At 41.5% G+C, this 17662-nt stretch overlaps 3 protein-coding genes across 3 annotated transcripts; all 3 read right to left on the bottom strand.

The window, feature by feature from the left end:
- Positions 1 to 4175: 4175 nt before the first annotated feature.
- On the bottom strand, positions 4176 to 7704 carry LOC110880477. Its single transcript, XM_022128999.1, has 5 exons — positions 7005 to 7704; positions 6192 to 6449; positions 5034 to 6124; positions 4669 to 4959; positions 4176 to 4595 (listed from the first exon to the last, which is right to left on the bottom strand). The coding sequence occupies exons 1-5, from the start codon at positions 7702 to 7704 to the stop codon at positions 4176 to 4178; spliced, it is 2760 nt and encodes a 919-aa protein (XP_021984691.1).
- Positions 7705 to 11240: 3536 nt separating this feature from the next.
- LOC110883884 lies at positions 11241 to 12316 on the bottom strand. Its single transcript, XM_022131540.2, has one exon. It carries the CDS (start codon positions 12024 to 12026, stop codon positions 11340 to 11342), a length of 687 nt encoding a protein of 228 aa, XP_021987232.1. The 5' UTR covers positions 12027 to 12316; the 3' UTR covers positions 11241 to 11339.
- Positions 12317 to 16676: 4360 nt separating this feature from the next.
- On the bottom strand, positions 16677 to 17441 carry LOC110880476. The gene has a single exon (XM_022128998.2). It carries the CDS (start codon positions 17439 to 17441, stop codon positions 16677 to 16679), a length of 765 nt encoding a protein of 254 aa, XP_021984690.2.
- Positions 17442 to 17662: the final 221 nt, after the last annotated feature.

A 17662-nucleotide genomic window follows, 5' to 3' on the forward strand; every position in this document is an offset into this window, starting at 1 on the left:
AAGAGCAGCAAGTTATATTTCCGGTAGTGCGCGGCGGACCTCGCGCCACACGTCCCGTGGTCATTACCGGTATAATCGGGCATTATGAAACTGACTACATATTCATAGACCCGGGAAGTACTGCCGACATCATTTACGAACAGTGTTTCAATCAGTTGGATGAGGAGGATAAAGCGCGACTCGAGCCAGTCGATTATCCTTTGTCCGGATTTTGCAACGAGATGGTTTTTCCACTCGGACAGATCAGTTTCCCCGTCACGCTCTCTGACGGGAAACACTCAAGAACAACAAATGTGAACTTCATGGTAATGCCAGTGAAATCGAGGCATGATGTGCTTATTGGGAGGGAAACACAAGGCGAGCTAAACATGGTGACTTCAACGCCTCATTCTGCGATAGGTTTCCCAACCAAGACAGGAGTAGCAATCATATATGCCAAAAAAGAAGTAATGTCAACTGAAGAGCTGCGCCCAACAAAGGCGGCGAAGGTCTCCACGACCGAGCCAGACAAATGGGTTTTAAACCGAAAATACCCCGAGCAGACTGTGACAATTGGCCACGCCATTTCGTCAGAAATCAGAACACGTCTAAAGCAACTGCTGTTTCGAAACATGGATATATTTGCCTGGACACCGGCAGACATGACCGGTGTCCCGCGCAACATCACCGAGCATTGCTTAAACACGTACCCATCTGTCGAGCCAAAGGTCCAAAGAAGGCGCAGCCTAGGGGCAGACAAGACAAAAGCAATGAACGAGCAGGTATGTGAGCTGCTCAAAGCCGGGATCTTGCGAGAGGTAAGATATCAGAGTTGGGTGGCGAACCCCGTGATGGTCAAAAAATCAAACGGCGGATGGCGCATGTGCGTAGACTACACTGATCTCAACAAGGCGTGCCCAAAGGATTGCTATTCCTTGCCTGAGATCGATAAAAAAATAGATTCTCTCGCGCCATACCGATGGAAGTGCTTTTTGGATTGCTACAAAGGATACCATCAAGTGCAGATGAAGCTAGAAGATGAAGACAAGACAGCGTTCAGAACGGATCTTGGAATCTTCTGCTACACAAAGATGCCTTTTGGCCTGAAGAATGCAGGCGCGACATATCAACGCTTGATGGACAAGACCTTTGCAGGTGACATCGGAAAGCATATTGAGGTTTATATCGATGATCTAGTGGTTAAAAGTCCTGAGGAGGACCAAATGTTGAAAGACATCGAAAAAACGTTCAACTCATTGCGCAGCGTAAATATGAAGCTAAATCCAGCCAAGTGTTCCTTTGGCATGGAAGAAGGGAAGTTTCTAGGCTTCATTGTCACAAACGGCGGTTTCAAGGTGAATCCAGAGAAAGTACAAGCTATAGAACGAATGCCCTCACCGCGAAACATCAAGGAAATGCAACGACTAGCCGGCCGGCTGGCCGCGCTTAATCGTTTTCTCTCCAATCACGCCGCAAAGTCGTATCCCTTCATTAGCACGTTGCGCAATTGTGTGAAGAAACAAGAGTTCAAATGGACCCCGGAAGCCGAAACAGCTTTTCAACAAATGAAAGCGTGTCTGATCGAACTCCCTACCCTGACTGCACCATTTGAGAAGGAGCCCCTCGTACTGTACTTGTCCTCCTCGGATAAGGCAGTAGGGTCAGTATTATTGGTCGACAGAAACGGGGTACAAACCCCGATCTACTATGTCAGCAGGGTACTCACTGACCCAAAAACAAGATATTCCACAATGGAAAAGCTGGTTCTTGCGCTACTACACGCCTCCCGAAGGCTGCGCCGATACTTCACAGGCCATGTGATAACCGTGCTTACAAACTTCCACATTGGCACTATACTACAGAAGCCTGAGACATCAGGAAGGTTGGCAAAATGGGCCATTGAACTGGGAGGCCATAACATCTTGTACAGGCCGCGCCCGGCCATTAAGGGTCAGGTCCTAGCCGACTTTATCACAGAAGTGACGGCCGATAAAATCAAGGAGTGCGAGCTGATAGAGACTCCCGAAAAAGATGCAACAGATGAAACTTGGATGCTTTACACCGACGGGGCATCAAACGAAGATGGCGCGGGAGCAGGATTGCGCCTGGTGAGCCCAGAGAATCACGAGTTTACTTACGCCATTAAGTTGGACTTCAAAAACACCAACAACGAGGCTGAGGACGAAGCATTTCTGGCAGGCTTACGCCTCGCCATCAAGATGGGAGCTAAAAGCTTGCGCGCACATGTTGACTCACTCCTAATAGCCAGTCAAGTAAATGGCATATACGACGCAAAGGGAGAAGTCATGGCTTTGTATCTGGAACAAGCGAAAGAATTGCTCCAACAATTCAAATCTCACAAAGTTATACACATCAATCGCTCCGAAAACAAGCCAGCTGATGCCTTGAGCAAGCTTGCCTCGACTTCCTTTCAACATCTTGCCAAGGATGTAAGGATAGAGGTACTCAAGAATCCATCGGTGCTGCTGCGACAAGTGAATGTGATCGAAACGGGCCAACCTTCATGGATGACTCCGATAATCCAATACTTGCAAGAAGGGGTACTCCCTGAAAACAGAGCGGAAGCGAGGAAGATCCAAAACAAAGCCCTACAATATGAAATGAACGGCGGTATTTTGTACCGAAAGTCCTTCCTGGGGCCACTACTGCGCTGTGTGGACCCCCAGGATGCGAACTACCTGATAAGGGAGATCCACGAGGGGATCTGCGGCATTCACTCCGGGCCACGGATGGTTGTCGCAAAGATCATGAGCGCCGGTTACTACTGGCCTGGTATGCATGTAGACGCGCTAAAGGAGATTCGCAAATGTGACTCTTGCCAGAGGCATTCTCCAAAAACACTGCGCCCAAAGAACGATCTTATCCCCGTATCCACTGCATGGCCCTTCCAGCAGTGGGGAATTGACATGGTGGGACCCTTCCCGTATGCTCCCGGCGCCGTAAAATTCATCATTGTGGCTGTTGATTACTTCACAAAGTGGGTGGAGGCCAAAGCCCTTGCATCCACCACAGCTATGATTGTGCGCAAGTTTATCTGGGAGCACATCATATGCAGATTTGGCCTCCCGCTCAAGATTGTGACAGACAATGGCACCAACTTTGCATCGGAAGATCTCAAGAAGTGGATGAAGGAGATGAAAATTGAACACACTTTCACATCTGTTACGCACCCCCAAGGCAACGGACAAGTGGAAAGCGTGAACAAATGCATTGTCGAGGGGATAAAGGCCAGATTGGGGACAAGGCGACGAGGATGGGTTGATGAGCTCCCAAGCATCTTATGGGCTCATCGAACCATGCCAAAAACAAGTACCGGCGACACCCCTTTTAGTTTGGTTTATGGCTCGGAGGCGGTTATCCCGGCGGAGATTGGCCTACCCTCACCACGCATGACAGCGGTCAACACAGTTGACAATGAGGCGGAAAGACGCCTTGACTTGGACTTGTTAGAAGAAAGACGCGAAATCGCGCGAATCAAAGAGGCCAAGTACAAGACCCAGCTAGAAAGGTACTACAACACAAGGGTCCGTATCTGTACCTTCACCCCAGGGGAATACGTCTTCCGCGACAATGAAGCGTCAAATGCGGAACGTCCAGGAAAGTTGGCACCTAAATGGGAAGGCCCGTACCTGATCCACGAGGTCCTGGGCAAAGGGGCCTACAAGTTACGCACCCTAGATGGCCACATCTTACCACGAACTTGGAACGCGCAACAACTGCGCAAATGTTATATGTAACTTACTTCGGCCTTGCGCCCGTTTTTACTTTCCTATGTCGGCTAAACGCCATTACAATTAATGTATGAAGGCCTATGCGCCCATTCCAGACTTAATGAAAACATACGACATGTTCTTCTACGACATTTTTTCGTTACAAATGCACGCTAAACTTTTGATTAGCGCGAAAACACTCCAGCATTTTAAAGAATTTTTGACAAGAACCGCCTCCAAGGTCCTCCGCGAACAAAGCGCGAGACCGGGCGGTCACCTTTTAAAACACTTCCATTTATTCGAGCTAATTTAACCTAAGTTTTGACAGCAATGCAATAATTGCAACGGAAAAAACGAAAACGATTCATATAATAAACTTGCGCAACAGCGCAGCGTTTACAATCAAGTTGCAAAAGACAATTATAAGGCACAAACGCCTATCAACAACCTATTTAACAACCTATTCTATTCATCGCGTCGATCACCATCATCATCTCCGTCATCCTCACCATCGTCATCGTCGCCATCATCATCTCCATCTCCACCGTCATCACCAGCTGGCTCTTCATCGGATAGTTCGACGGTAACTGGTGGGTCGAGGACTGCTTTAAGACGCTGGCACCAGTCGTCTTTTTTCAAAGATTCCACAACCAGGTCCATGATAGGCAAGCTAAGGTTGTCATACGAGTTTTCAGCATGTGCAAGCGCAGCATCAGCACGATCAGTTACCGAGCAATGGCTTACATCAAATTCTTGCCCTAGTATCTGCTCAACGTGACTGGCACATTCCAAGTAACCTCCTCGATGACCCACCGCACGCGCCGCATCCGTGAGAGCAGCAACGGCGCGATCGAGCTCGCCAGCATTTAAGATGGAGTTGGCAACCTTCAACAAAAGGGAAGCGTTAAGAACAACCCTTAACCAGATGGAGTCATAAAAAACAGAAGTACAAACTTACAAGCGCTACTCCACGCGTGCGCATCCATTCAGCCTCCGAGACAAGCGTGTCAACGATTCCTTGGGCCTCGGAGTAGTTGGTTTGAGCCACGTTAAGCGCAGCAGTGCTGACAGCACGCGCCTCCTCAGCCGTGGCAGCCTTAACCATCTCGGCCTCCAGGTCGATCTCCAACGACTCACATCTGTCGATTTGCTCGTTCAAGCGACGTTTGAGCTCCGCAATCTCAACGTCCTTGGCGTGGAGATCTCTGTCCTTGCTAGACAGCTGCACCTTGACCTCAGACAACTCAACCTGGAGACCGACAAAACAACTTAGGCTAGTTTGTTAACAACATAGCGAGAATAAAGGAAAACGAATAAACTAACCTCCATCTGCTGCTTGGCAGCCTTCTCTCCCTGCGCCTCCTCTACCTTCGATGTCAAGTCAGCAACTTTAGCCTCAAGATCAACAATCTTCTGTCGAGCCGCGTAGGCGCGCTCGTTGTCTTGGGCACAAATACGTTTAAACTCGGCCTTCTCTTTGGCCAGTTGCTCCTCAACATTGTGGAGTTTCTTTTGCAAGCCCTCGCGGCCCCATTCTTCGGCCTTCTTATCGGCTTCAAATTTGGCTCTCTCCTCACCAAGAGCAGCCTTAGACTTTTCAAACTCAGCGATACGTTTTAACGAGCGCTCACGATAAGCCTCACAGTCGGCGCGCTCTCTAACCATTGTTCGCCATTCACGGACTATCTGGTGATTGACAGCACGAGCGTTGGCCTCTCCAAGTATAAAGGTGCGATATAACATTTCATGGGGTTTCGCCCTTTGCCGGTTAACTTCTGAAGGGGTAAACGAATTCAAAAACCACTCGCGGCAAGGGGCAAATTCATGAAATGTATCTTTTTGCTTTAAGCTCCAAGGGGCTTGGTGAGGGGCATCGCCGCGTTCTTCTTCATTATAAGTTTTATAGTAGATATCGCCGACGGTATCCTTCGCCCCGATCACGTTCGGGTTAAAACCCCCTGCACGACCAGAGCTCGCGCTGCTTGAAGCATATCGACCCGCACCCTTAGAAGTAACGACATGCGCGGAGTGGGTAGGGTTTGTAGCCTCAGGCCCTTGAACATTAATAGGTTGCTCCATAGCCTTCTTCTTTTCTGCCTCCTCCAGGGCCCTCTTCCTCGCCGCTTCGGCCACCCTCTCCTCCACCGCCTTCCTTTTCCTCTCCTCCTCCTCCTTCCTTTTCCTCTCCTCCTCCTTCCTCTTTCTCTCTTCCTCATCCTTCCTCCTCTTCTCCTCCTCAATCTTCTTCATCCTTTCTTCCTCTCTCTTCTGATTCTCCTGCGCCTTTCGCTGAGCCTCAGCAGCCTTCGCGGCGTCCTGAGCAGCAGCATCAGAAGATTTGATGGTAATCTTCGGCCTCTTTGACGCAGCCTCACTGAACGTGACACCCTTCTCAGGGGTCTTCTTCTTGATCTCTGCAAAAATAATGCAAGTACATTTAATCAAAGAGAAAGGTATTAGGAAGGGAAGCAAAGAACATACCCGGAGAAAATTTATACAAGGAGCGCAAGTTGCTCGTTTTCCCGACCACAGGAAGCACAACAGCAGTAGGCGCGGAAGCCACACCAGCTGTGGTTTCGCTCCTACCTCTCTTCCTGCCAATCAGTTGGGCAGCAACATCTTCTTCTTCCGCTTCATCATCCTCAGGGGTCGCGCCAGCATCAGGGTTACGAGAACCCGCGCTCCCAGAGCTTTTTGAGCCACCTGCACCAGTTTTTGCCTTAGCTGTACGCGACAAGCCTTCAAATGAATCGCTGATTATCACATAATCATCTAAGTCACTTTGACGAAGGCGAAGAGTACCTTTGACAGCAGCAGTAGTTGCGCGACTCGGGCCAGTACCCTTGCTGGTCACTTCCGGATCGCCCTTGGTCTTCTTCTTCTTCAGAGGTTTCTTCTTCTTCTCCTCTGGGTCAATCCCCAGGTCGCGCAACACACCTGCAAAGATTTTAGACCACGAACTTAGCTCGCCGTTGGAAGACCCTACTGACTCCTCGCTGGAAAGATAGAGAATCTCTTTCCCAGCAGAAGTCACAGAGCGCAAAGGACGAGGTTTAGGATATTGCGCACCTTCAGTAGCGGTTGGCAGCGAAGCAAAGGCACCTTCAACTGGAAACATGAGGTTGCCCTTAATCTGGTCATACTAGCTTTCTTCATCATCGCGCAAGGGGCGCACGCCCATAGAACCACCAAAGGTGGAGAAGGCAGCCTGATAGAGTCGCGCCTCTAAACATGAAGATAAGTAAGTAACAATTAAATCAAGCTACTTCAAAAAAGAACAAAGAGATAACAAACCTTGATCACCGATCTTCAACACCGGAACTTCCCTGCTGTTGGGTGACCACTGGTCACTCATCTTAGCCGCAACCAAAACGTTTTCCCCAAACACCCGATTCGGGGTTGGGGTCAGCTGTTGATACCACTGGGCCTTCTTAGGAATCGGAAGGTCTTCCTTCGGTATAGCCTCAGTCCAATCCCTAAAGGGCATGGCAATTGGCAAAACCTCTTCCCGGATAAAGAAGAACTTGGGTTTCCAATCATGGAAACTCTTCGGTGGGTTTAACAGAATCTTCTTAGCCGCACCACGGCTTACGAAGGAGAAGAACCCCATCGTCCTTTGCAACTGATAGAAGGCCCGGAATTTCTCTACAGATGGCTCAATGCCATGAGAATGGCACAAAAACTCGAAGTGTCGTACCCTAACCATGCCGGGTGGGCTCATCTGCGATAGATGGAAGTTGTAGTAATGGAGAATAGATCCCAAGAAATTTGTAGCCGGTAATCTGAAATTACCTTGAAGAAAGAAATCTTCATATAGGGTTATGTACCCAGGTGGTGCATCAGCCGCGGTCTGGCCCTGAGCCGGATACCGGGCATCCCACTCCGGTGGGAATCGAAAGCTCCGAACGATCTGTTCAAAGAGCCCTAGATCCCACTTGAGGACAGGAACTGGTCCTTCCTCGGCAGCAACTACTTCCTGATGTTCTTCACTCATCGTATCAGAAAAGAAATCTGGAAAAAGCTCGAAGAAAAACTTGAAGATTTGCAGAAATCTTGAAGATGTGAAGAACAAACTTTGAAGATTCAAAGAGAAGTTGAGAGAGAATAAGAAGGCAACGAAGAGAAGTGAGAATCTCTCACCTCTCTTCGGATATATATACCCATCGCATTTAATGCGATGGGTAACCGTGCCGCTTTCGCCGCTAGGCTAACCAACGAGAGGCTGCCACGTCAAGCGGGAAACTAGGGGTGACGGTTACCACGCGCGCGTGGGCCTCACTCTCCTGACACGAAGTGCAACCGCCGCAGACGGCATGATGACACCCGTGCCAGAGGTCAACTCAAACGTCGCACTCAACGACTTATCCCACCAACTTGTCAGAAGTTCAAATTTCGAAGTTTCCCGCCATAATTACAAGTAACTTCATGCAAAAGTTACATGAGCCGCGCAAGCTACAGGTCACCTCCAATAAACCCGCACGCCTGATCAGACAAACGACAATCCCTAAAGACCTGCATTGGTACCTGCGCAATTGAAAACAACATTTTTCACATGCGCCACACCAATCAGGATCAAAAGAACATTTCCCTTATTACACTTATTTCTCTTATTTTATTAAGTCCAGAGCTCCAACCACTTGCGTTGCGCATGGTGCAGCACTGGACTGGGGGGACTTGAAGGGGTATGGTCCCAAAAAGTCGCGCAAACCTCCGCCCAGGTTGCGCGCGGAACCATACTCCTTATTTCAGAAAACTTATTGATGGGCTTTCCACGCGCGACCTACACACGCTGTAGGTTATCCCGCGCGAGGCAAGGCCCACAAGAGGCTCAGATATCAGCACTTAGCATAAAAATGGAACAAATGAGCATACTAACCCCGCGCGGATTAAATTGCTGTCCAACAAGAGCCACTCAGTAGGGAAGCGCACAGCTACCCACAGTGGTACATAAGGTACAAGTGGCAGTAAAAGGAGCCAATGAGCGTCTAGCAGGCTCTGCACAATCGTGCGCCACGATCGCCTGACGAGAAGTACACAAGGACGCCTACGTGGCACCAATCAGAGGACGGAGACAACTGTCCCACGATCTCCACTTGTCTGCTGATGACAGAAGGACAACAAGGCCGACAACAATGACACGTGGCTCCAATCAAGGTGCGCCAGCACCGATGAACGTCTAGAAGCCACTAAGCGGTCGACGCCAGTGAGACAAAGAGCATATCCGTTTTGTTGTCCGCTTCCGGCCCAAGGCCCATCAGCCCATAACCCCTTACACCTCTCCGGCTATAAATAGAGACCTCATTCCACAGGTTAAACATTCTATTCCCTCTACTCTCACTCTTAACTACTCTCAAAGCAGTCGCTTATTCTCACGCCGGAGCCTGGTTAAGAGGGAAACCCCCACATTCCCCTCTTAACGAGTAACGGTGTTCTGTTTTGCAGGATTGATTACCAAGTCGGAGCTCAAATATCCTTAAGAAGATTAACCATCATGAAAGGAACATAGACCAATCTAATTAACTCCCTAATTAGATCACTGTTTCTTCAGCACTTCAGTACTTAATAGTTCAAGACTGTTTGTTTTGCGAGCAAATGTCTCAATAGTTCTGACATTTGACTTTGGTTAACTATTATACTGAGGTTTTATGGTTAAGGCCTATCATCTGAACTGGTCAGACATTTGTCTCTAAATGGTTAAGCATTATACTGGATCTTAATAGTTCAGATCTCTTACTGGTTTAACACTTACCCATTTAGAAGTTGCTAAACAACCCCTTAGTGATTTGAAAAGTTAAACGGGAAACAAATATCGTTGATACTACCTGTTTTTAACTATCACCGAGGCACACATAAACTAAACCGTTGATCCTACCCCCTTTGTCGGTAGACCAATTATAGACCCAACGATGGAAGCACGAGGGTTTAGAGGGTTCGCTAACCCTTGGGCATCAAAATTCGTTGGATCTTTATATATAAGATATGGGTAGTGTTTTTTTTTTTTTTTTTTTCTAATAATAAAAACATAAGCTAGACTCTCTAGTTCTGTCGATAGGAAAAAAACTTGTGATGAACCCTGACTAAAAGGTCTTAGTTTTGTCACAAGAGATCAAACTAATTGACGGTTGAACCAGTGATCCCCTAAAGTAGTGGCGGATCCAACCCTGTTTTGTGGGTTCATATGAACCCACTTGATTAGGAAAAAATGAGAAAAAATAGTGAAACCCTTGTATGATTTGAAAAAAATTAGGGAAATATATCAAAACGAACCCACTGAAAAAAAATTTTGGATTCGCCACTGCCCTAAAGCCTTCGGTTCATTTACCGATATGGTTTTCAAAACACTGATTTAATCACTGACTTCACTTAAAAAGTATAAGATTAGATTATATTAATGGAACAATATATATTTATGAAACAATAATTCTAGTTCTTGGATTCTTTTGATACAGAATTTTAGTTCTTAAAAGGTAGTAATGAACAAAACTGGTGTCCTCATAGGCCCACTCTCACTCTTTCGCTTTTAACTCATGAAACAGGCATGCACTTCACTAATTGCAAATACCAACCTATCACTGTCGATCACAGCCTATAGGTTTCAGTACATCTTTTTTACTTATACTTCTTACACTTGCATTTAATTAAAAAAAATAGAAATACAAAACAGCAACTACTAAAAATAATAGCATAACTTTCTTAGAAATCAATTTGTGACAGATGTATAAAAAAAATTAGGTAGTTAGACGAGCTTTGACATATAAATTGAGTTTTACACATATAACTGTTTAAGATCAATCTAATAACGGTCTACATTTTGTTAAACAAACATTTCCCGTGAAACTGAATTCGAATACGAGACATTAGCAAGAGAGATTGATGTCATCGTATGGTTAAACTTAAAAAAACAACCTAATAAAGACACCCTAAAATCTTAATTTCACACCCTGAATATGGACCGTATAATGTTATACGACCTATATAGAATAATCTGACATGACAAATATTGAGTCGTATAATGTTATACAGCTCGTATAGATAGAGAAAATATTAGGTCGTATAACATTTTATCCGGGTCATATAACATTATACGAGCCGTATACCATGATATTAGTTTTAAGTCGTATAACATTATATGGGTCGAATAGCATTCTATACGGGCCGCATAATGTTATACGACCCGTATACATGCAGACAAAATAACATTTTCTGCCATTTTTTGTGCAACAATCAGTTATACGGCCCGTATAAACTTTATACAGGTCGGGCTGTATACATATAGGGGTGTGAAAATAAGATTTTAGGGTGTGAAAATAGTATTTTTTTTGAAAAACATATATTTGATTTTTATTATTTTGTAGGGTTAAACGGTATTCATTGCACATGGTGATATGATTAGGGAGATTGGGTGGGGTTTGCAAATTGTTTTCCCAAATATGGAAGAATAGGAATAATAAATGCAAATTGAAAAGCCAAAAATGATTTTGGTGTGCATCAAATAAATGCATTTTTCTTTCTCCAAAAAATAAAATAAAATAAAAAATAAATGCATTTTTATAAACAAAAATAAAATCCTTTTTTACACACAAAACTGAAAATTAAACTTGATTTTATATTCATTTATTTATATCAAAACTAAAAAATATCAAGAATTTCCAAAATGAGATTATTACACAACGGACAACTAGCTCTTTTAACAAAAAGCTCTCTTGAACACAGTCTACAGAACGTGTGTCCACAGGGGATAAACGCTGCACCCTTATGCCTTACCATGCACACGCAGCAGTTATTATAACTGCCACCACCACCACCACCACCGGATTCTTCCACCGCAACCGCCTCCTCCTCTTCTTCTCCACCGCCATCATTCATATACGCAGACGCCTCCACTTCCAACAACGACATTAACGACATCCTCACCGCCGCCGTTCCTCCTCCGTCACCGGCGGCAACTCTACCTACCTCCGTTACCTCCACCGGCGGTTCAGTTTGCAGAACCTGAACCTGAACCACAGGTTGCGTGTCCGGTACGCTAATTATGTTATCATTCACCGGCGGTGAATCTGAAACTGAAACCGATCGGTCGGTGCTAACGTGCGCATGAGGAGCAACGGCGGATGAAACGGCGGAGCCGGAGTGTTTGAACCGGAGTTTCTCTCTGAACATCTTCTTCCACGTGTTCTTGGACTCCTTTCCGCAAGTCTGATCATCACGGATAAGATCTAGAAGCGTCCGAGCATGAATCCGGTACGGCGGCGTTTGTTTGATCGATAGGATTCCGCCTAGGGTTAAACCGACCGATGACGACGTCGTTTCGTCCATTTCACGACTTTTTTTTTTGGATTTCAAGAAGAAATGAGGGTTTGAATGAATTGATGAATGTAGTGAATGATAATAAGAGGAATTAGAGAGGGAAGGAGACAAGAATTGAGATAAAATTGTAGATGAAGAAGAATCAGAGATGAGTGTGTGGTGAAGGTGAAGATGTGGAGAATTTGGATGAGTTGCTTCTTCTTTTTGTTAGTTTGTGTGAGTGGTCAATTTAAGTACAGTTCGTTGGGGAGAGAGATGGGTTTGGGAGGGACAATGAGGCGAGTCTTATGGAACGCGTTTTATGAGGAGGATAGAAGTGCGGTATCATCTAGTTTAATATTTAATAATAACTAGTTTTATCACCCGTGTCACCATGCGGTGGAGATGTAAAACCGTGTCGAATAGTATCAGTGCCACACGACCGTTAATGACGACTAATGCTGAAGTTACGGTGTGTTAATACGAAGAAATTAGACTACAACGTAAATCCTAGATAATGATAATTAAGTTGATTTAGGACCTGTACGTTGTAACGAACCTATCAAATGGGAAAAAAAAAATAGACGATGTGTTGAATCACATACGCACGTTGAGCTGTGTTAACTCACAAAATATGGTATGAAGCGTAAAACGATGCGTAAAAACGTTGAAACTCACACGCGCATTACGCCGTGTTAACTCGCAAGATTTAAGACGGAACGTAAAACCAAAAATTTGCGAAGTATGAAAAGTACAGAAGACCAAAGTTGAACGTAAAAAAGTTGTGAGGTTAAATTTGAAAAGATAAAATTTTTTGGATTAAAAGTAAAAAGTCAAAGTATTTGACTATTTGAGTATAACAGCAATATGCACAATTATGTTGTTAATTTATGGTTTCTTAATCTATACTATATTATAATGCATGAAAGAGGGGCATTTTAAGATACCCAAAAAATAAGAACTTTTCCCCCTCTTTATTTATAGAAAGACCCCTAAAATGAGGGTAGTTTGGTCTTTTAAACATTATTTATTTTTTAGCCCCTAAAATTATTACACTTAAATCCCTAAGGTTTTAACAAAATTATAGATAATTAGTTACAATTCACTCCTGCATAACAAACTTATCATTTTTTTACGTATTCTTGACATATCTTATAAACTATATTGTTTAAAAAAAATCCAAAGATAGCATGACGACCTACACATTTTTGTCGACGTTTCGGTAGTTGTCTTGTTCAATATCGACGCACAAATTAAAAGGTACAAGTTGATTATGCGTTAATGTACAAGTAATTAATACTTATGATCTAATGTGCCTAATCTATAAAGAGGGCTCCATCTATGCAAACAAAAACAAAAGGAATTAAAAGTACCGTAACATAAAATGAAGATATTTTCTGTCACATTTTATTTTATTAAAACTGCCTAATATCTGTACTTAGATATATCTTATAAAAACTTAAAACTAACCACAACAAACTTCCTAAATAAAGGGGTGGAAAATCTAAAATTAAACCCTAATGTACTTCTATAGTTACTACTATAAATATAGCAGGACACTCCTATATCTATTGCTAAACAAAGTTAAAAAAATGGATCTAGATCTGAATTCAATTGTTGCGAAAGGTCAGTTTTGTTATATCGCAGAAGTGAATATTTTTTTTCTTTTATTTACTTTTATGTGAATGTTAACTTATTTGATTTTTCAGATTCAGTTGCATGATGAACATGCCAATTTAAACAACACATTTGTCGAACAAGCTTCTAAGGTATTGATTTTGCCGGTTTTAAGTATTATTTTTGCGTATATCTTTCATATTAACATGTTCTTTATGTTATTATATGTGTGTTTTATTGCAGGATGATGGTGATAAAAGTATTGATATTATTTCTTATGATGCAATGTTTAGTCCATACAAGTTTAATCTTCAATATGAATTTAGTGAAGATGTAATTTTAAGGTTTATTTAATCTTTTTTTTAACTTTTGTATTTGATTTTGTCATTCATAGGGATCAAAAGTTTGAGACTCAAATGAAGAGATCCAAGAGACTCTCTTAATGGAAATGGAGTGAGATTATTAATTTAGACGATTCTGAGGACAATGACAAAGAAGAGAAATTAAAAGATACTGTCGATTCAAGCACAAACCAGAAAACCCGATTAAAAATACGTCGAGTGTCAATTCAGAAGCGGAACAGATTTCATGCAGTCTAATATGAAATCTATCAAGTGTTTTTATATTATTTTTTCATTTTCAGTTGTTATGTTTGACCTAGACGTATGAATAAAGTTTATTTTATATTTGAACTTTATCTTTGGTGTTAATATAATGCAGTTATTAACCATACTAATAAAGTTCAAAATAAAAAGTTAATATATCCTAAATTTACAAGTCAACTGAACTTATATAAGTTAATATCTTAAAGTTGCAGTAAATAGATATTGCAGTTAGATATAGTAAAGCTGAAATTATAAAATATTGCAGTTATTCTTGGATATTAATCTAATAATTTGCATTTCTTAATTAAAAAGTAATAAAGTAATAAACTTTAAAGCTAAACTAAAAAACTTAACTTACTATGATATAAAGTTAATAAAAAATTAATTATTTTATAAACATTTTTATAACAAGTAATATAAATAAAATACTCCAGAAATTTACAATTTTTACTAGATAAATTCTAAACTGGGTTGGAAATTTTTAGGAATTATAAGTTCAACTATATTGTTATAGATAATATTAGTCAGTTCTAAAAGAATTATTTACCAACTTGACTAGATACATAGTAGTAGATTGTGTTGCATATTTTTAGGGATTATTAGTTAAAAGTAGACTCATATAGATAAGATTAGTTAGGAACTAAAAATTTGAACTTAATATGATATAAAGTTAATAAAGATATAAACTCTTATCATCCTATTTTTTTTTATAAAAACAGTTATTGAAATTTTATAAAAATATAAATTTTTTATATTTGTAAAAAACCGAAATTTAACAATTTAAGTTAAAGCCCTAAAACGTACTTACGAGTCAAATACTATTTTTTATTTTTATAAAAACGAAAATTTTAAACTTAAAGTTTATTGGATGGGTACTATGTGGATATTTAGAAAAAGTTATGAACTTCAAAGAATAAAATTATACTTTATAATTTAACCAATAAAATAAACAAACTTTACAATTATAACAACTTATCTTTTATTTTTTGTCTTTTGATTATTATGTTTTGTAAAAAAAAACATTATTTTTTTTGTCTTTTGATTATTAATTTTTATAAAAAAACAAAACTTTTACATATGTGTAAACTTATGACATATATATCCACCACAATAATGTTATCATAAATATTATACGAATAAGAAAACTACCAGAAACGAGTGTCACAATGCAAAGTGTCGCCACCGCCGCATCGCGCGGGCATCCTGCTAGTAATAATAAAAAACAAATGCTAAATTAGTGATTTGCTGGCTTATTATTTAATTTTATTTATACTTTCAATATGTTAATTATTTATTCTCTTTAACTTCTATTTTAGTTTTGTAATACACACCCATTAATTCTATTTTTAAATTTTATTTGTAACGAGAGTAGAACCCTTAATCTCATATGATGAATATCTTTTCAACATCCCGGTATCATTAAGCTATAAATTATTTGATTATATTCACCCATCAATGCCTCGCGGCACTCCAATATAGACTACAAAGAGAGCACACTTGTCAAAAGCTATCAATGTAAAAAGATCCAACTATAGAATCTCAAGTGATAATCAAGCGAAATTTTAGGGGTGATATAAGGTTTTGAGACCATTAGATTTCTGAGTTTGATTCTCATAAGGGGGTTTCCTCATATTTATTGGGTTTCCTCTTGAATTGATATATAAATAATATTGCCCTGTGAAGATGGATATAATCGGGTGGTTCCACTGGTGACATGATGATACTCTAGTGGTCTGTCAGTGATCCAAATTTACCGTTAAAAAAAAAATCTCAACGGGTAACACTTATAACATGAACGAACTAAGGAAATTTGATTTTAGGTATTCGTTGATTTTCAATCCACACAAATTTTTTATACTTTTTTCCATGAGCACCTCAAATTTTTTATACACCATGAGCGCCTTCGTTGTAACGTAACTTATTGTCTAATATAAAAATACTTGTAATATTAATTGTAAAACTAAAATATTACATTGACTTTCAAATAGTTTTATAAAAAACTAAATTGTAATAAATATTATCAGTATATGCATGTCGATATTCTGTTTTGAACTTCATTAGTAGGAATTTGGAGCTTCTACATTTGTCCGCATCTGGTTTAATTTTTATTTATTTCCATTTGCAATTATAAAAAAACCGATGATGTGTTTAGGTAATCTTATAAAAATGGTGATGTGTTTAGGTAATCTAATGGGTCACCCATCCATTGTGGTTTGTTTAGAGTGGTTCGGCAGTTTGACCCACTCTTTCGTCTCCTTTTTAGTTTGCACAACCACCCATGGTTCTATATATTTATGTAGAGAGGGCGTCAATAAAGAACATTTTTTTAAAAAGTAATAAAAAAATTCGTATAACTAGTTAAGCGTAGTAATTTTCTTTGAACGGTAAACTTCATTAAAAAACGGCAAAGCCTCAACAGAGGCCGCCACAAAACCTTACAATATATACAACGGATAATTTACCCAACTATTCCACAATTCTTGTATCTAGAGCGGTGTTTAAACCAAAGAAACGACATACATTTAACACTAGCAACCACCTCTACGACTCTAGGCGAGGAACCGTCAAACACCTTCTTATTGCGTTCCTTCCACAGAGCCCAGCACGCTATCATAACAATGCCCCGAATGATCTTCTTTCCCCACTTAGAAACCTGCATATGATCCTGAATTTGCAGCAATTCTTCCACTGTCATCAAACCAGAATACCGGATCTTGCACCAGTTTAACACCGCAACCCACATGCCATCCGCAAAGCCACACTCGATCATAAGATGCGTTATAGACTCATCATAAACTTCACACATCGGACACACAGGGTCCGGTATATTTACTTGCCTCCTAACCAAAGCCTTACGGGTCGGAATTCGATCTTTTTCAATCCTCCACATCAACATATTAACTTTTATAGGAACCCAAGACTCCCACTTCATGAATTGCTGCATCGGACCGTACCTATTCCTCCTCAAGCGCTCTTTTACAGCAGCCACCGAAAAACTTTTGCTCTCATCCGAGTCCCACAACCATCGATCCTTGTTACCAGAGACACTAACCTGAGACAACATGTATTGCAGTTCTTGCAATTCAGAAATTGACTCCACAGAATCAGCACTAAACGCCCCAATGTCAGCCAAAATAGTCGACCCATTTTCCTCTTTAATTCTGTCCCGGACTGCACAATTTTTATGTTTTCCCCCAGCAAAAAGCCGCGGCCATCTCTCCATTAATGGGACAGACCCATACCAAATATCCTTCCAAAATCTAATATCCTTTCCATTCCCAAGTTTACATGTAAATAAGTATTTTAGGCACGTACCATCAATCCGAAGATTATCCAAGTAACAAGCAATCGCCTTCCAACACCCTGGAATCGCTCTTTTAATTGGAAGAAACTGCCATCTTTTTCGTCTCCCATGAATACTTTTGTAGGATCGTGTACTGACCC

This window comes from Helianthus annuus, chromosome 10 (assembly GCF_002127325.2).
Source record: "Helianthus annuus cultivar XRQ/B chromosome 10, HanXRQr2.0-SUNRISE, whole genome shotgun sequence".
NCBI lineage: Eukaryota > Viridiplantae > Streptophyta > Magnoliopsida > Asterales > Asteraceae > Helianthus > Helianthus annuus.

Excerpts from the sequence above, each read along its gene's own strand:
- LOC110880477 (XM_022128999.1), bottom strand. The coding sequence starts at position 7,704 with ATGAGTGAAGAACATCAGGAAGTAGTTGCTGCCGAGGAAGGACCAGTT. Across the intron at positions 6,450-7,004 it reads GTTGAAGATCGGTGATCAAG|GCTTGTCGCGTACAGCTAAG; the intron begins GTTTGTTATCTC and ends ATTCATTTGAAG. Across the intron at positions 4,960-5,033 it reads CTGCCAAGCAGCAGATGGAG|GTTGAGTTGTCTGAGGTCAA; the intron begins GTTAGTTTATTC and ends GTCGGTCTCCAG.
- LOC110883884 (XM_022131540.2), bottom strand. The coding sequence starts at position 12,026 with ATGGACGAAACGACGTCGTCATCGGTCGGTTTAACCCTAGGCGGAATC.
- LOC110880476 (XM_022128998.2), bottom strand. The coding sequence starts at position 17,441 with ATGGAGAGATGGCCGCGGCTTTTTGCTGGGGGAAAACATAAAAATTGT.